General features: G+C 35.5%; 1 protein-coding gene across 1 annotated transcript in view; it reads left to right on the top strand.

Annotated features, from left to right (window-relative positions):
• Window positions 1–17,195, top strand: part of SEC24B (SEC24 homolog B, COPII coat complex component) — a 148,714-nt gene that overhangs the window by 76,109 nt on the left and 55,410 nt on the right. The window contains exons 3-4 of the mRNA XM_042780928.1: window positions 1,574–1,761; window positions 10,473–10,577. Coding sequence (XP_042636862.1) covers window positions 1,574–1,761; window positions 10,473–10,577 — 293 coding nt within the window. The remainder of the gene's footprint in view (window positions 1–1,573; window positions 1,762–10,472; window positions 10,578–17,195) is intronic.

Raw genomic sequence — 17,195 nt, 5'->3', positions numbered from 1 at the left:
TATATATATATATATATATATTCCATTGAATATATGATACCCTACCACTTACTCCGTAGTTCGACTTTGGGAAAACCTGGTCTGTCTTTGGAACTCATTGAACTGTTAGAAAAGCCCATTGTAACTTGTTTGGTGCTGTTGAGTTGTTTCCAACTCATAGCGACCCTCTGTACAGCAGAACAAAACACTGTGCAGTCCTGTGCCAGCCCCATGATCCTTGCTATACCTGAGCCCACGTTATAGTCACTATGTCAGTCCATCTTGTTGAGGGCCTTCTTTTTTTGTTGACTCTCCCCTTTACAAAGCATGATATCCTTCTCCAGGGTATGGTCCCTTCTGATAACATGACCAAAGTAGGTGAGATGAATTGTATGCACTTTATTACAGAAGTTCAAGCTGTTGTTACTATTAGGTCCTTACTTAGTTATGTGTGAAATAAGGTGTCAGGTTAGAAACAGCAAAAGTGAAGTGGCAGTTTACAATGCAAAATGACATATTAGTTGATTCTAGAAACACTTATGGAATTGAGGAACCATATTACTGCAGAGGTAAATAAAGTTTGTTCATCTACACACCTGAAGCATTATTTAATGATACAGTAATTAATATTGATAGTAGCGGTCATTAGTTATTAAAGAAAAACATTGTTGGTTCATCTCATTTAAGAAAGTAAGGGAGCATGTAAAATGTTTTATTAGCAAATTTGTCATTACAAATTATTAAACCATTTGGTGAGTAATTTGTTTTCCATTTTTTTGAAAATCATTTCTGTAGACTTTTCTTATTTTCCCTGTATACTAGACAGATGTGACGTTGCTGAAGTTTTAGCAAGAACATCAAATTGTTTTGTTAGTAAGTCTATTTTAATATATGCTAAAGGGGCATGGAGGTGGCGTCTTCTGACCTCCTCTGGCTACACAAGAGGAGGACAGAATCACCATCATATGTGTGGCCAGACATGACACCACCCTCCAGCCCTCTCACCAACATTGACACCAACTGTTCCTCCTGCAGCACCCACCACCACTCTTCTGGAAAACAGAAAGTGATAATTTTTTTCAGTGGTCACACAGAACTCACAGATTATGGAGTTTATTAGGGAAGCAACAGGCTACAATTCAAGTTCAGGAATCCGCTTCGTCTCTCTCAGCTGGCCCATCTCTCTCAGCCAGCAGTTTCTCTCAGTAGCACATCTTTCTCAGCACGGTATCTCTCGCAAGTCTCTCTCTCAGATGTGTGTCTCCCTCACATGTCTCTCTCTCTCTCTCAGCAAGCACGTCTCTCAGCCTGCAGTCAGATTAGTTTTGCCTGTAGGAGGACTCATTTTGAGCCTGGCAGAGTGGCAAAACTAACCAATCCCAAGATCAGAATTCTACACACCTGAGAGAGAGCAGACTTCCCAGAAGATTGCTTCATGCCTCTCCAACAGAAATACACCAGGTGGATAACTTTAACAATCAGGTACTCAGTTGCTCACTGCAAAGTGGAAGTTACAAAGACTATGGCTAGATAAGCTATACCATGTAATTTACTACTGCAGTATATTTCAAGTTTATTGCTATGGATGAAATAGTTTATTTTCTTCATTTGCAGATTCTTTATCCTATCCTGTTATGCAAAATGTTCAACCCTCCAAGCCAAGCCCAGTAGTATCCACCGTTTTGTCAGGAACTTCTTCAACAAGAACTCCTCCCACTGCAAATCACCCAGTTAAGCCTGTGGCCTCTGTCACGCAGCCATCAGAGCTATTACAACAGAAAGGTATTTGAGAAATGTGTTATACTATGTATTCAAATAACTAATTTAAAAAAGCCAAACCATATAACCATAATCAGTATAAAACATGAAAAAAGTAATTTATACCCTCAATCCAAACAAGATTGTTTTCTTTTTTTTTTTTTTGTATATTAATTCCAGTCTCTGTTTTTGACTATGTATTTTATATAACTGCAATCGTAGTTACATGTCATTTTGTATTTTGCTTTTACATTTGTTAGAATATACACAGTTCTTCATATATCTATATAGTCATTATTTAAGGTCATTTCATGGCTAATAATCCATTGTGTTGATGTATTATAATTTATTAATCTATCCCCAAAGAGCTCTGGTAGTGTAGTGCCTAAGGCATTTGACTGCTAACCAGAAGGCTGGCGGTTCAAACCCACCAGCCACTCCTCAGAAGGAAAGTTGGGCAATCTATTTCCATAGTGATACCACCTCGGAAACCTAAGGAGGGTTTGCTATGAATTAGTTTCGACTAGATGACACATAACAACAATAACAACAACCTATCCCCTTATCTTGGGGATTTCCTTATTTCTTGTTTTTTAAAGGCAGTTGTCATTTGTTTTACAATAGAGCAACCCCAGATTTCCTTGAGTTCCTGGAGTTATTGGCTCTATATCCTTTTTGATGATTTCTATGTTTGTCATTCTTACTAAAGGAAAATAATCTTTTCCTCACATTGTAGAGATGAGAAAGGGTGAAAATGAAAGTGTAACTCACACTCTGGTGGCACTGACAAACTTTACAATTTGTTTGTTTAATATTCTTCACATGTCAAATAAATGACAGGTAACTAAGATACATTGTTTTGACCCTATTTCCTCACATTTTCTTTTCTTTTGGCAATGTTCTTCCTCTGGCTAGAATCCCAAAGCTATTTATGTTTCAGGTTAATATACTGTATTTTCCATTTAACCAGACCCTGAACTGTTTTCAGGACTTTCTAGTTTGTATTTCCAGAGCAACCATTAGTAATATTTTAGGGACTATTTTCTCTATTTAGTGATAGCTCCCAGCCTTTAGTATGAAGAATCCTCTTAAGTGCTGAATCTTAGGAATAAAGAAAAAGCATAATAAATTCTTAGGCTGATTTCACTGTTTGTATCTGTTAACTGTTTATGTGGTCAGCAGAGACCTTTCTATCAGTTGCATCAGTTTATACATTGTGAGTTTCCTTATTTGTTTTTATGGGAAAATCCGCTGTGGTACCTAAGGAGTGTCCAGTGATTCCCAGCACATTAGTGAGTATACTGGTAGTAGAATCTAGTTCTTATAAACATTTGCCTTCCAAATGAAGGGCTGGTAGGAAAGTCATGCTTATCATGACTAGGAAAAAACTTAAAAGATGGGTTGAAACTCTGACTAAATGAATAGTGTCTTTTCGTGCCTTCCTTTTACATCTGTGACTGCCTTCTACTCTTGCTTCTTTTGACCCTTTGCATTTCCCCCCTAATTTCTTTCTTCCCGTCTTACTTTCTTTGTGAGCATCTTATTTAGATACCATCCTACCATCTTACTCTAAAGATCCTTTCCTAAAACTACCTTTTCATTAAAAAATCACAATTCTCTTTCTTCTTTTTTCTCACTAATAAAACAGATTTTGCAAAGAGAAGGAGCTACTTTTTATTGAGAATTTACAGTGTATCAGATACTTTATATTTATTTTCTCATTAACCCCGATATTGATACTATTAGATAGATCTCATCCCTGTTTTACAAATGAGAAAATTGAGATTCACAGAGGTTCAGTAACTTGCCTAAGATTAGAAGTTACAAAGTAGCAGAGTAAAAGATTTTTAATTAAAACCTCTCTATCTTGTTCTCTTTCTGTAAAATGAAGTTGAGATTTTTTATTGGCTGTTGACAAACTCTTTATCTAAGGTAAGTTCCCTGCATTAATAACAGAAAAGACAATGCTGAAAAGATTTGAATTGCACTTTTTATTGTTCCTTTCTCTTAAATGAGAGATTGACCGCTTTGGATAGATCTGGGTTAACCTGTTACCTGTTACCATCAAGTTGATTCCAACTCATAGTAACCCTATAGGACAGAGTAAAACTGCCCTACAGGGTTTTCCAAGGCTGTGAATCGGGAGCAGACTGACATATATTTATTTCTCCTGCAAAGCAGCTGATAGTTTCAAACTGCCATTCTTTTTGTTAGCAGCCAAATGCTTTAACCACTGCACCAGCAGAGCTCCTTTAGATCTGGGATATACAATACAACCTAATTGTTCATGTGAATTGGGTTGTGCAAGTAATACTTTATACAGATGGTGCCTCTTAAGAGTTGTGCAGCATACAACCTGCATAACGTATGTTGTGGATCTGATGTAACTACTGAAATATTAAATACGTCGCAGAGATTAGTCATTTTTTCTCCTAGCTGCAAAGATATCCTCCATAGTTGTTCTCCCAAGACTCATTCCAGAAGTAGATTGCTCAGTCTTCCTTCCAAGCAGTGGCTAGTGGGTTTGAACCACCATCCTTCTGGTTAGCAGTCATATGCCTTAGGCACTATGCTTCTAGAGCTCCTGTTCTTTAAGTGGGAAGGCTTCTAATTTTTTGCTTGTGTATCCCCTAAAAGACAGTTGAAAAAACTATTAAAACTCCTTGAACATTTTTAGATTGGCATTTAAAGTTTTTTTTTTAAAAAAAAAAAAAAGCTTAAACAGTTCCATTTATGTAATTCCCAATATATTATATATGTTGACGTTTTAAAGCAAAGATGTTATATTATCTCGTGAAATAATACCAACCATCATTCTTTCAGAAAATATACAAAGCCCTTCTTTAAACATTTAGAAGGTTTGTATTTTCCCTTTTTCTTCCTGAAGCCGTATCTTCCTACCCAGAATGTAATAATATATTCTTGAATTATAAATTCTTTTTTCACCCAATCATACATCTGTGCCACAATGATATTATATAAATTGAAATTTTAGAAGTTGCCCTCCCCATAGTATTCTGTTATTACCCTTTTTATTTCTGTTGGTTCTGTTGTGATCTCTCCCGTTTCATTTATTATTTATGTTATTTGCATCTTCTCTTTCTTTTCCTTAGTTAAATTTGTCAGTAGTTTGTTAATTTTATTAATCTTTTTGTATAACAACTTCTAGTCTTATTGATATTATGTACAGTTTTTCTGTTTTCTGCTTTATTTCTATTCAGTTCTTTATTATTTCTTTTCTTCTGGAGACTGTAGGCTTCTTTTGGTTTTCATTTTCTAATTGTTGGAGTTATTAGGGTAAGGTATTGATTTTAGTTCTTTCTTATTTTTTGATAGGTGCATTAATTGATATAAATCAACCTTTGAGTACCGTTTTCACTACGTCCCAAAAGTCTGTTGTGTTTTCATTCTTGTTTGTTTCTAGAAATTTTTTAATTTCACACTTTATTTTTTTGTTTCCTAGTGGCTCTTGAGCAGTGTATTGTACAGTTTCCATGTATTTTTTACCTTGGTCCTCCTATTACTGATTTATGATTTTATAGTATTGTGATCTGAAATTGTTCTCTTTTCAATGATGTTAAGTCTCTAAGCATTAATGTTTTTTTTTCTTCTGGATTAAGTTATCATTACAATTATTATTAGTATGTAGTTGGTCAAAACAACACACACACACACACACACGCACACACACATCATGAATTTTTATATTATTAATGTGGACAGTACATTTTTATTGGAAATTAATCTTTCAGTGAGATAAATGGGCTCTCTCACTCTTCACCATTGCTTTGTGTATCTCGGTTGGGTATGATTCTTTGTTTGAATGAAGGAGGAACCAGATAAATTTGACTTCTAGTTTTCATTTTTGTATATATAAATGCTGAGAAATTTTGCTCACACAAAGTAGATGAGAATGGTATTGGAAAGATTTTATTAAATCAGTATTTTTCTGGTTTTTCTGAGTTAAATGTCAGAAGTTTTTGTAATTCATTAAATTTTATTTTCCAGTTTTTAATGTTTTCCAGCTTCTAGATTGTTGATAGTGTTATTAATACTTGCATACAGCATTTACCAGTTTCCAGATATCTTTAACATTATCTCCCTTGATCATCTTGTGAGGCAGATGTATCATATCTTTTCTTCATTTTAGAGATACTAGGTGTCTTTCATGGGACTCTGGTAGCATAGTGCCTAAGGCACTTGACTGTTAACCAGAAGGCTGGTAGTTCAAACCCACCAGCCACTCCTAGGGAGGAAGATGGGGCAGTCTACTTCCGTAGTGATACTGCCTCCGAAACCCAAGGAGGGGTCGCTATGAGTTGGGTCCAACTTAACGGCACCTAACAACAACAACAACAGGTGTCTTTCACAGAGATATAAAAACTTGTTAGAAGGGATACCTGACCCAATGTAGACCTTTGCCTCCAAACGCAGTGCTCATTATACCATTGCCAGTAGACTAGCTTTATCACATCCTTTAAGTGTATTTTTTATCAAAAATTGCAAGCTGCGGTTTAGATCATTTATTTAACCATATAATCTAACTGGCAAAGGCCCATCTTCATTTTCAAACCAGTGAACCAAATTTTATTCTTTGTCAGAAAGTCTGACTTAATTTTTCAATTAAAGGAAATCTGTTCCTTGGATTTAAAGGGCTACCATAAACTCCATAGAGGAATAAATTACAGCATATATTTAGTAAGCTAAGTTGCCAAAAGGAGTCAAATTTAAATGTCGGAGATCTAATGTAATCAATTTATCCTTTTTTAATAGTAGGTTTTAAAAGCTAGCCAGTATTTCAGTATGCAGTTTCTCATTACTTAATTTGAAATTAAACAATATTGTATATACCTAATATTAGGTAATACGAGGCTTTTCATAAAGCAAAGGTTATCTTGAAAAACATTGTATTCCTGCAGTAAATATGTGCATTGCATATATTGAACTCTAGTATTTGGCTATTTTATTTTTTAAATTTATTGTTGTATATATTTATATCATTTTTCTAATTCAGCATTTTTCACATGTACAATTTATATTACATTAATCATGTGTAACCTCTTTGAGTTTTTTAATTTAAATAAAGATGCAGTGTACAAATTAGAACTATTAATTTCATCAGACTTCATGATAAAATTTTAGAGGAAATCATTTCTTATCTTCAGTTGCAACTTCTTTATCCTGTCTTATTATGCAAGATATTCAAGATGCTTACCCTACTTTTCAATATTTCTGAATTAAGAATATTCTAGTGAGAATCAATCCTGTTACTGACATGTTTCATCCTTAACTGAAATCTATAACGTAAGCAAAAAGAAAGTTCTATAAATTTAGGGTGCCTTGATTAATCATTTAAGAAAGCAGGAAGCTTAGAGATTTTTATACTTCAGGGCAATGGGTCATAGTAAGATTTAGAGTAAGTTAAGGATATATGTTGCCTTTGTAAAGTGAGAGAAAGGCTGTTGTTAACAAAGGCACTTTCTGAGGTGGATGGGTTTTAGGAAAGTGAGTATTGGGCAAATTGAGAATCTGTAAATTGTTCCCTTAAAACCATTCTTTTGTGGGAACCCTTTGAAAATCTTCTAGTGTACCTAATGTGAAGGCCATCTTAGGAAAGATTACAGTGTTTAAAAATCTGAACTCTTGAATTTCAAAAAGCTTATCTTCACAGGGACTTGTTTTTAGGTGCTGTCGAGTTGGGTCCGACTCGTAGCAACTCTGTGTACAGCAGAATCAAACACTGCCCGATCCTGTGTCATTCTCACGATCCTTGCTGTGCTTGAGCCTATCTTTGCAGTCACTGTGTCAGTCCCTCTCATTGAGGGTCTTCTGCTTTTTCATTGACCTTGTACTTTACCAAGCATGATAGCCTTCTTCAGCCTCTAGCCTCTTCTGAAAACATGAGCAAAGTAGGTGACACAAAGTCTGGCCATTCTCACTTCTAAGGAGCATTCCAGCTGCACTTCTTCCAGGACCGATTTGTTCTTAAGACTGGTTTTATTTATTCCCAGTTTAGTTGTATCTAGAGAACCATGGTACAATGAAGATACCATTTATTAAGCAGTTTCAAGTATATGGTCTTACGGAGACTTTTGCCTGAAGGTAATTTATTGATAGTTTAAACTGAATGACCTTAAAAAATTTTGGGGCCCTGTGAATAGCAGAACTCTTTAGCATGTCAGAGTCTACCTATGAAGTGTTTGGTGTATCTCAATTTCTTAGATTCATACCTTGGAAGCTTTGGTTAAGAGAGGATAAGTTAGGATATGGCATACCCTCTCCATTTAGTGTTGATGGTACAAGATCCTCCATGTACATTTCTGCAGTGGATTTCAGGCTGGGCCTGGGAGAGGACATCATATTCTACCACCTCATGTATGTGATTTAAGAGTTCTGGCACTTAAAAGAGGGTCTGAATAGAGGCACTTTAAGAAACTCTCATAACCATTCATGTATCCTAGAGTAGATGACGACTGTCAACCCCTTTTTGGCCATAACTCCCCATTTGTTGCATTCTATATGTACCTACACAACCTAGAATAGGGCTTTTAAAAATGGATTGATTGCTATTTTGGAGCTCACACCATTCCTCTGTAGATTAATTAAAATGCCATATTCTTATGTCATTAATATTCCCAAGCTTTTAACAAGTTTATTTGAATAGCAAAGGCTATATTTGGAGCATATTAAGAGTCACAGTTTGGGGAGGGCTTAAATTGTGATACTTTCATTTCCATAGCTTCTCAAAAAGGATTCACTTTTTCAGGAAAGGAGAACTTTACTATTTTGTTGCTATTCTGTTCATACAGTATACATTGGCAACCACAGTATCACCTAAAATGGTATTACACTAAATAACAATAATATACCTCTGTTTTGTCTTAGTCTTGGGTTTGTTCCAGTGCTTTAATTAGTTGCTTGGTAGACCTTTTTTTTTTTTTTTTCCCAATCATTCTGTGGCCATCTCATTTGCTTACACTTAAACATTGGATATTTCCCCAATATAAGTAAAATAAATCAGCTTTGAGTCAGTAAATCTGGAGAGAAAGAGGAAAATATTTATTTTATCTTATGTATGGACTTGTCTTAGACTTTGGAGTCTGATTAGAGTTAACAACTTGTATATTCATTCAGTTGTGAAAAGAATGGATTCTCTTCTTATCTGCTCCTGCTTATTGGCTTCTGAAAGTACTTCATTTTTACTAAGTACTTAATTGAAAAATTTCTTGTCTAGAAAGGCTTGTTACTGTTAACCTATTACGTTTAATCATAAACTTCTTAGTATATTTAACCTAAGGTCTAATTTTAGTCAAATTTTCATTTTAACTAGGCTTTTATTAGAGGAACATGCCAGTCTGAATTTGGTCTTTCAAGGTATCAGGTTTGTTTCTTGTATTGCCTAAACTTATTTTACATTGATTTTTACTTTCTCAGACGAATTTGTGATAACAGCTATATTATCTATATACAAGATGTTTCAGCAAAGCGGGCAGATTTTTCCATAACATCTTCAGGCATAGTGAGAAGACCAAAGCTTCATTTGTCTACACATTAACCTTTGCTCTCTTCTAAGCTCAAATTTCATTCCTTTATAGCTTTTTTCTTACTACAGGGCTATAGGGATGAGTTATGCTTATCCTCACTAATGAAAAAGATCACCTGAAGAAATAATGAAGAGAACATCAGATGACTTATGTGCTTTTGATGAGGCAGGGCTTCCTCTTTCTTCCAATATTATGAAATATTCCTGAAAATCCCCACTGCGTTTCTTTGTTTTTTTATTTCTTTTTTTTTTCAAAGTAGAGCTATGAAATTTTTCTTATAGGGTGTTTATTCTTACTAATGAAGGAGTTTTCATTTTTTATTAAATTTGTTTTATGTTTCTTCGTAAAAACCTGATGAGTGTTACTCTCTTTGAATCTTGATTTTACTGTATTTAATTAAATTTAAAAATACACATTCAGTTTTTTAAAAAAAAATCTTGTATATTTTCCACAGAATCTGCCCACTGTTGGTATATCTCACACAGAGGACCATTCTGCTTCATCAGATTTACATGTAGACAACAGGCTACAGCTGAGATGACTAGCCATCTCAGAAAATTCACTGTCTATATTTGTCATATATTACAGGGTTATAGTTAATAAGTGGTTTTTTGTTGTTGTTGTTGTTGTTGTTGTTTTTGGCTTTAAGCATCTAGTAGGAGCAGAGAACTATGCTAAATACAATTCTTTTTAACTGTCATTCTTTTTCCATTATGGGAACTGAGTTACTATCAAGGTGGCATTAGCAGAAGGAAGGTACCAACTATGTGTATGTATGTTGTATGCTGTGCAAATTCAGTTCAGTAGAAATGATCATTGTCCATGAAGAATGCACAGCCCCAAGGACACATATCACAAAGATTCTAAGGTCAAAGAAGGTAAATGTTTAGAGAGCTCAGTAAAGTTTTCATAGAATATCATTGCCATTCCCTAAATTTTATCAGTATAATACTTGATTTTTTTTTTCACACTTAAGCCAGTTAGCCCATATTAAAGCTGCTAATACTAAACTGCTTTGCAGAGATTTTCTAACAGTTCCAGTTTTGATAATAAACTTGCTAATATTAATATGCATGCTGGGATGTTCTTTGGAATGTCAGAGTTCTTTCTCACTTTTAATGCAATGTCAAAATTTTATTTCTTGTCTTTCCTGTTGGTTTGACTCTTGTGTTTGTGCTTTCCACTTTACAGGCATGCAGTATGGTGAATATGTTAATAATCAAGCTAGCTCCGCACCAACTCCCTTGTCATCAACTTCCGATGATGAGGAAGAGGAGGATGAGGATGAGGAAGCAGGTCTGCTTTAGCTTTACACCAGTTCTTGATCTTTCCTACTCAAGTTTTCTTTTTATTTCCACAGTCTTAGCATTAAAAAAATAAATGAAATCGTCTCTGCAGATTTAGCTTGATAAAGTTACTGGGTTTGGGATATAGAAGGTTGGGCACTTGAAAAGAAGTATTTTTGTTTGTTTTTTGTTTGACCTTTTTTGGATATCTTTACCATTTTGTAAGTAACAGAAAGCATCTTTTGTGATGGTAGAGTGCTTTCTTTCAGAAATATATTTCCTCCTATGTCACATGCAAAAAGAGTGAGTCCTGACTTTAAAGCTTTAGTCTGATAACTATTCTAGCATCCTTTTAAGAATAGCATTTTATTTTCTGCTTTGCATGCTACTGTAGCCTAATCAAAACCAGCCACATGGTTTATAATGATATTGTGATAGAGGAATAGGACAGTTTTTCTATGATGTCCTTTTTTGCTCTTCTTGTCATATACTTAGAAGGCCCAGAATTTGTGGTTATTTTCTTGCTTCATGAAATGGTTATTCACATCTTGCTAGTTGAACTTGTACATATGGTTATCTGTTGCAACTTGCTTAATGCCTTTTTCTGCCTTTGATAGGTAGTAAGTAGTGCAGTTCCTGCATTAATTCTCATGGTTTAACACTGAACACAAATAAGTGATGATCTTTCAACCTACTATATGTGACCATGATTCTCCTTCTGTTATCTTTATCATTGAGTAGAAGTATTTTCCATACAGGCAATGTAGCCAAAGGTTTCCATTATCTGTTCATCTTTCTTTATTCAAGTCTTTATGCATGATTTGGGGTGAGGGAGTGGTATAGAATGAGGGGAATGCCAGTTGGGGAATAAATTTTCTTTCTATAAATATGTAAATATTCATCTATCTTTCTGAAGTTTTTGATAACTTTCTATTTTAGTATAAGTTCAAATTTAAAAGTTGTAAGAAGTGTGTAAAGGAAACTACCATATACCTTTTATCGAGGTAAACTATATCTGCCCCACTTAGTCTATAATTCTTATAGTTTATATATCTGTATAAAATTTTCTTTCTTCACTTTATGAAAATAAGTGGGAGACTTCATGAGTCTTTACATCTAAATACTTCAGTGTTTATTTCCTAAGAATAAGAAGAATGTCTTGTATAACTCCAATACAATTATCAGAATATTAGACATTGATGCAGTAGTATCTGATACACAGTCCATATTCATATCTCACAATTTTCTCAATATGATCTTTTATAGCTATTTGCAGGTCCAGGATCTGATTCAAGATCACGCATTGCATTTAGTTTTCATGTCTGTTTAAACCAAAACAAAACCCATTGCCATCAAGTCGATTCCAACTAATAGCTAGCCATTGTTGTTGTTGTTGTTATGTTCCATCGAGTCGACCCAGACTCACAGCGACCCCTTCTTGGGTTTCTGAGGCAGTATCACTATGGAAGTAGATTGCCCAGCCTTCCTTCCGAGGAGTGGCTGGTGGGTTTGAACTGCCAGCCTCAGTTACCCTTTAGGACATAGTAAAACTGCCCCATACAGTTTCCAAGACTGTAAATCTTTACAGAAACAACTCCCTTATCTTTCTCCTGCAGAGCAGCCAAAATGTTCAAACTACTACCCATTTGATTAGCAGCCAGGTGTTTTAGCCACTGTGCCACCAGAGTTCATGTCTATTTAGACTCCTTTAATCTGGAGCAGTTTCTTAGCCTCTCTATTTTCCTAGACCTTGATTTTTTTTTTTTTTTTTTTTATTGTGCTGTGGTGAAATTTTACAAATCAGATTTGTTTTATATTCAACAGTTCATACATGTTTTGTAACACTGATTATAATCCCTACAGTGTAGCACCTCTCTTCCCAATTCCTCCCTGTAGTTACCCTTTCCCTGTGTCCTTCTTGACTATGCATTCCTGCCTCCCTACCTTTCTCCCTGTGAAAATACTGCCCTTCTGATCTCCCATGGTTGATTGTTCTAGGGAGTGCATCTCCCTGGTGTAGTTATTTGGCTCCTGGGCCTGTCTTTTGTTTGGCTGAGAGTTAATTGGCCTTGATATTTCCAAAGAATGCAGGCCAGTTATTTTGTAGAACTTGGATCACTTGGTTAAGGTGGTATCTACTAGTTTTCTCCGTTATAAAGTTACTATTTTTCCCCTTTAAAATTAATAAGTAATTAGTGGGTAGATTCTTTGAGACTGTAAATATCCTATTCTTTATCAAACCTTCACCCATTAATTTTAGCATTCATTGATGATTCTCTAATGTAACATTCCTTCTATACGTATCAGTTGGCATTTTATTATAAGGAAGAGCTTTCCTTTCTCCCTTGTTTTTCTTTAGATCCATATTAACTCATGGATTTTTGTAGTTTGTGGGTTCTGATTTATTACTATCATTAATTATTTTGATGTCAACTTGTCTGATACTTGGCCAGTGACAACTCCATCAAACGTTGACTCCATTGTCTTTTTATATGTTTCCATGAGTCTTTGAGCACTTACTTTAAGTACTTTAAAACGGCAGTAAGATGCTTCCAGCTCACGTTGTACTTACCCTGCTGCATCCCTGGAAACAGCCATTTCTCCCTGGAGCCCTGGTTCCTCTAATAGAGAAGGGTATTTTGGAAACCAAGATCAGATTGCAGTGTGTGCTCATTACTACAGTCAGCCACTGCTTCTAGGACTTGAATGATTTTTTTAAATGTATATATTATTTCTGACCCTAAACACATCTCCCTTTTCTATCACATAATCCTTATTTTGCAGATTTTAAAAATGTAAATAAAATACATTTTGTATAATGTACATATCAACCTAAATTTACCTCATTTTTGTTCTGCTTGCAACTAAATACAATTGTTGAAAATTCCATTTGTTTAGATTAAAAAAAAAAAATTGGGGTGATCAAAAGATTTAGTATGTATGACTTTTCTCCTGTCTCCTTATCTTGTATAACTTATTTTTTTTCCTTGAATATATTACAGATTAATATATTCAATGACATGATTCAATGAGCTCTTAAACACATGTTATTTAGATTTTAATTATTACCTAACACTTCTTAGTACTTACTCTGTACCAGTCCAAGCACTAAAGAGCTAATATGTTTTCTTGAGTGTTTGTGTCAGTTTTTCTGGATTCAAATCCTGATTTTGTCATTTCTAGGTTTGAGATCTTGGGCAAGTTTCTTAAACTCATTGGGTTTCAATTTAGTCATCTGTAAGACAGGAATAATAATAGTAACAATTTGATCTGGTTGTTTTGAGAAATGAAGGTATTCTTCAAAGCCTGTAACAATGCTTGGCAAATGGTAAGCACTCAAAAGATTAGCTGTGATTACTGACATTGAGATTATGTTCTTACCTGAATTTAGTTTTCACAACAGTCCTGCAAGGCAGAAATAATTGGCTCCATTTTATGTATGAGGCCACTGCGACCTGAACAAGTTAAGTTACATTTGTCTGTGGTCACACTACTAAGTGTCAGAGTGAAGATTCAAACTGAGGTCTGTCTGTCTGCAGAAACATAAGGAAAGGAAGGGGTTGGGTTCTCCATCTCCTAGTAAAAGAACATAAAACACTGGCCTAAAGGGAAAGGAGTCCAAAGAAAACATCTTTATTTTTCTTCTGTTTTGATAGTATTCCTGTATGAAAAGTAAAACAGTTTTATTTTTGTAATGCATAGGAACCATGTGTCTTTTTTATTTTTTTATTTCCAAAATACTTACTAATTGTGTTGTGAAAAATACTTACCAACTTTCTTCAGTCCTCCAGTGTTACACAGATTTACTTTAGTTAGTTACTAATCACGTAAGCTTTAAATATCTTTATTATAAGTGCTTTATTTATGGCAGCAAGGTTCTGATAGAATAATTGAATACATGTTATATATTTGTCTTTTTCTCTCTTCAGGACTAATGTCACGAAGATTTGTGACAATATTAAATTGAGTAGAGAACTACAATGTTGCATCTAGTCCCCTTTGCTTTTCTTGCCTAACATTATTTACACATTTAAAGGTCAGTTCTGCCACTGCTGGTTCTCCAGTGGCTGGAACCATGTCTGGTACCTAGTAGGTACTCACTTAATATTTTTTGATGATGAAATGGCAGGTGATTACTGCTCCATTGGGATGGGGGTTAGAGGAGTTCTGAGCTTTCTTAGTAGTTTATAACCTGTTCACCTCTTCATTCACTATCTCCACTTTCTTACTAATTTGGTTTCCTAAGGAAATTTTGGGGAAGTTTTATCATAATAAAATCCTTAGCTCCTCGGAGGGAAGGTTGGGCAATCCTACTTCCGTAATGATACTGCCTCGGAAACCCAAGGAGGGGTCGCTATGAGTCGGGGCTGACTCGACGGCACATAACAACAGTGTTAACAAATAAAAATATTTTCAATATTGTTTTACAAATTAAATCTTTTTTTCTATCTTCTACAATTTAAGATAGTGGGGGAAAGAAGAAGAACATTGTTTATACATCAGAAATCTCCTAACTGTATTGTGAAATGCAGTAAATATTACTGAATTCTTCCTTCCCCCGCCCTCCAGCATCTTGTTAAAATGTAGTCTCTTTATTCTATCTGGTAATATTTTAAGTAGTGGATAATTTAACTATACATTTAACCATACATAGTTTCATTGTACAATAGAGATACCTGGTTAAACATTTAGAGAGGGTGGTAAAATGTAAAATAACCATTAGGTCATTTTATGGCCCACCCCCTCTCCCCCCCAAAAATTTTTTTTATCAGCCAAATTTTTCTATTCAGATAATTTTACCATACTAGAAAGTACCTCAGGTAGTTTCCTTTGCTGTATCTAATAACTTCCAATATAGAATTCCATTCACTTACAAAGTTTGACTGCCCCAGTGCTAAATTAATCCTATTCCATTCTTTCAAGAATCTCTTTTAGAGCTGTGAGTTTTTGTTTGTTTGTTTACCTTGTAGTACTTTTTGGGGATAGGCAAGGAGGAAAGAAAAGGGGAAATGCATTTGAGTCCGTAGCTAGTTGATCTATATGTTAACCTGTTTAATCTTAATAGTAACCTTGGGGAATAGGTGTTACTACAAAACTTGTTTTTGTAAATAAGAAGAGGGTCAGAGATATTAGGTATCTATACACCCATCCTCCCTCAACTTGTAAGTGGTGGACATGGAATTTGACTTAACGCTTTTTCCATGTTTTACCCAAGTTATTTTTTGATTAATTTCAAGTTGAGAAATGCTAGTTCACTGGACTTCGTTCACTGGTGTAGCTTATCTTTTAGAGAGAGAACAGTTTAAGCCTTCTGTTTAAGACCTAAATGTACCCTGGTACTTTTTCCCATCTGGAAGGATACTAAGCTGTTCTTTTAATCTGTCTTCTTCCTTGATTCTTGAGATTTCAGCTCCCCTCTTTTACCTCTTTTTCCTCTCTCAGGCTGTGCTATGGAGCCAGTAAAAGAACAAAAGATATTTATATCCCAAGTACTATATTCATACTCATCCCCATTTCATCTCAGAATATTTATTATCAGTAAATGTAATGTGAAATTACTGAGATAAACTGGAACTATTTAAAGAGTGGAGTCAAGTACAAACACTGTCCATTTAACTGAAGCCAGTTGTATGCTGGAAGCAGTATTATGCTTGTTTTCATGGATCTAAAGATCTAAATGCAATGGCATTACAAAAATAAAGCTTTTATGACATATGGTTATATATGAATATAACATATGATTACAGTACAACTTGAAAAGTACAGTAATTCAGAGTTAAGAAAATGTTCCTACATAGAAAAGGAAATGATTTTCCATGGTCACAGGGAAAGGTTATGAAGAAGACTTGAAATTTGAAGGACCAATAGGAATTTGCTATGTGAACAAAAGAAATTTAGGTTAAAAGAGTGCTAAAGAGGCAAGGAGGCCACATCTCCCAACCTCCTCTAACCCAACAAGAGGAAGACAGAATCACCATCAGCAGCCAAGGCCTATCCCGGTGAGGCCAGACATGCTGCCTCCCTCCAGCCCTTTCACCAACCCTGACACCAACTGTTCCTCCCACAGCACCCACCACCTCTCTGCTGTTCGCTGCAGTGGCCACACAGAACTCACAGATTTTGGGGTTTATTAGGGAAGCACTAGGCTACTATTCAAGTTCAGGAACCGCTCAGTCTCTCTCCCAGCAGTGTGTGTCTCTTGGTGTCTCTCTCAGCAATGCGTGTCTCTTGCGTCTCTTTCCCAGGAGTACGTGTCTCTCAGGAGCATGTCCTTCCTCAGCCAGCAGTCAGAGACTTCTTCTGCCTCTAGGAGGCCTCCTTTTGAGCCTGACAGTGGCCAAACTAAGCAATCATAACATCAGAATTCTCAGCATCTGAGAGAGGGAGCAAACTTTCCAGAACATTACTTTGTGCTGCTCCCAACAATCAGAAGCTACTCAGTTTCTCACAGCAAATTCCACCACGGAGTTTACAAAGACTTATGGCTAGAAAAGCTATGTTGTTGTCATTGTTAAGTGCCGTCGAGTCGTTTCTGACTCATAGCGACCCCATGCACAGCAGAACGAAACACTGCCCGATCCTGCGCCAGCCCCACAATCCCTGCTATACTCGAGCCCATCATCGCAGC

The sequence above is a fragment of the Orycteropus afer genome, unplaced genomic scaffold, assembly GCF_000298275.1.
Source record: "Orycteropus afer afer isolate SDZICR_OR568_19922 unplaced genomic scaffold, OryAfe1.0 scaffold00071, whole genome shotgun sequence".
Classification (NCBI taxonomy): Eukaryota; Metazoa; Chordata; class Mammalia; order Tubulidentata; family Orycteropodidae; genus Orycteropus; species Orycteropus afer.
This window is presented reverse-complemented; position numbering and strand designations above follow the sequence as displayed.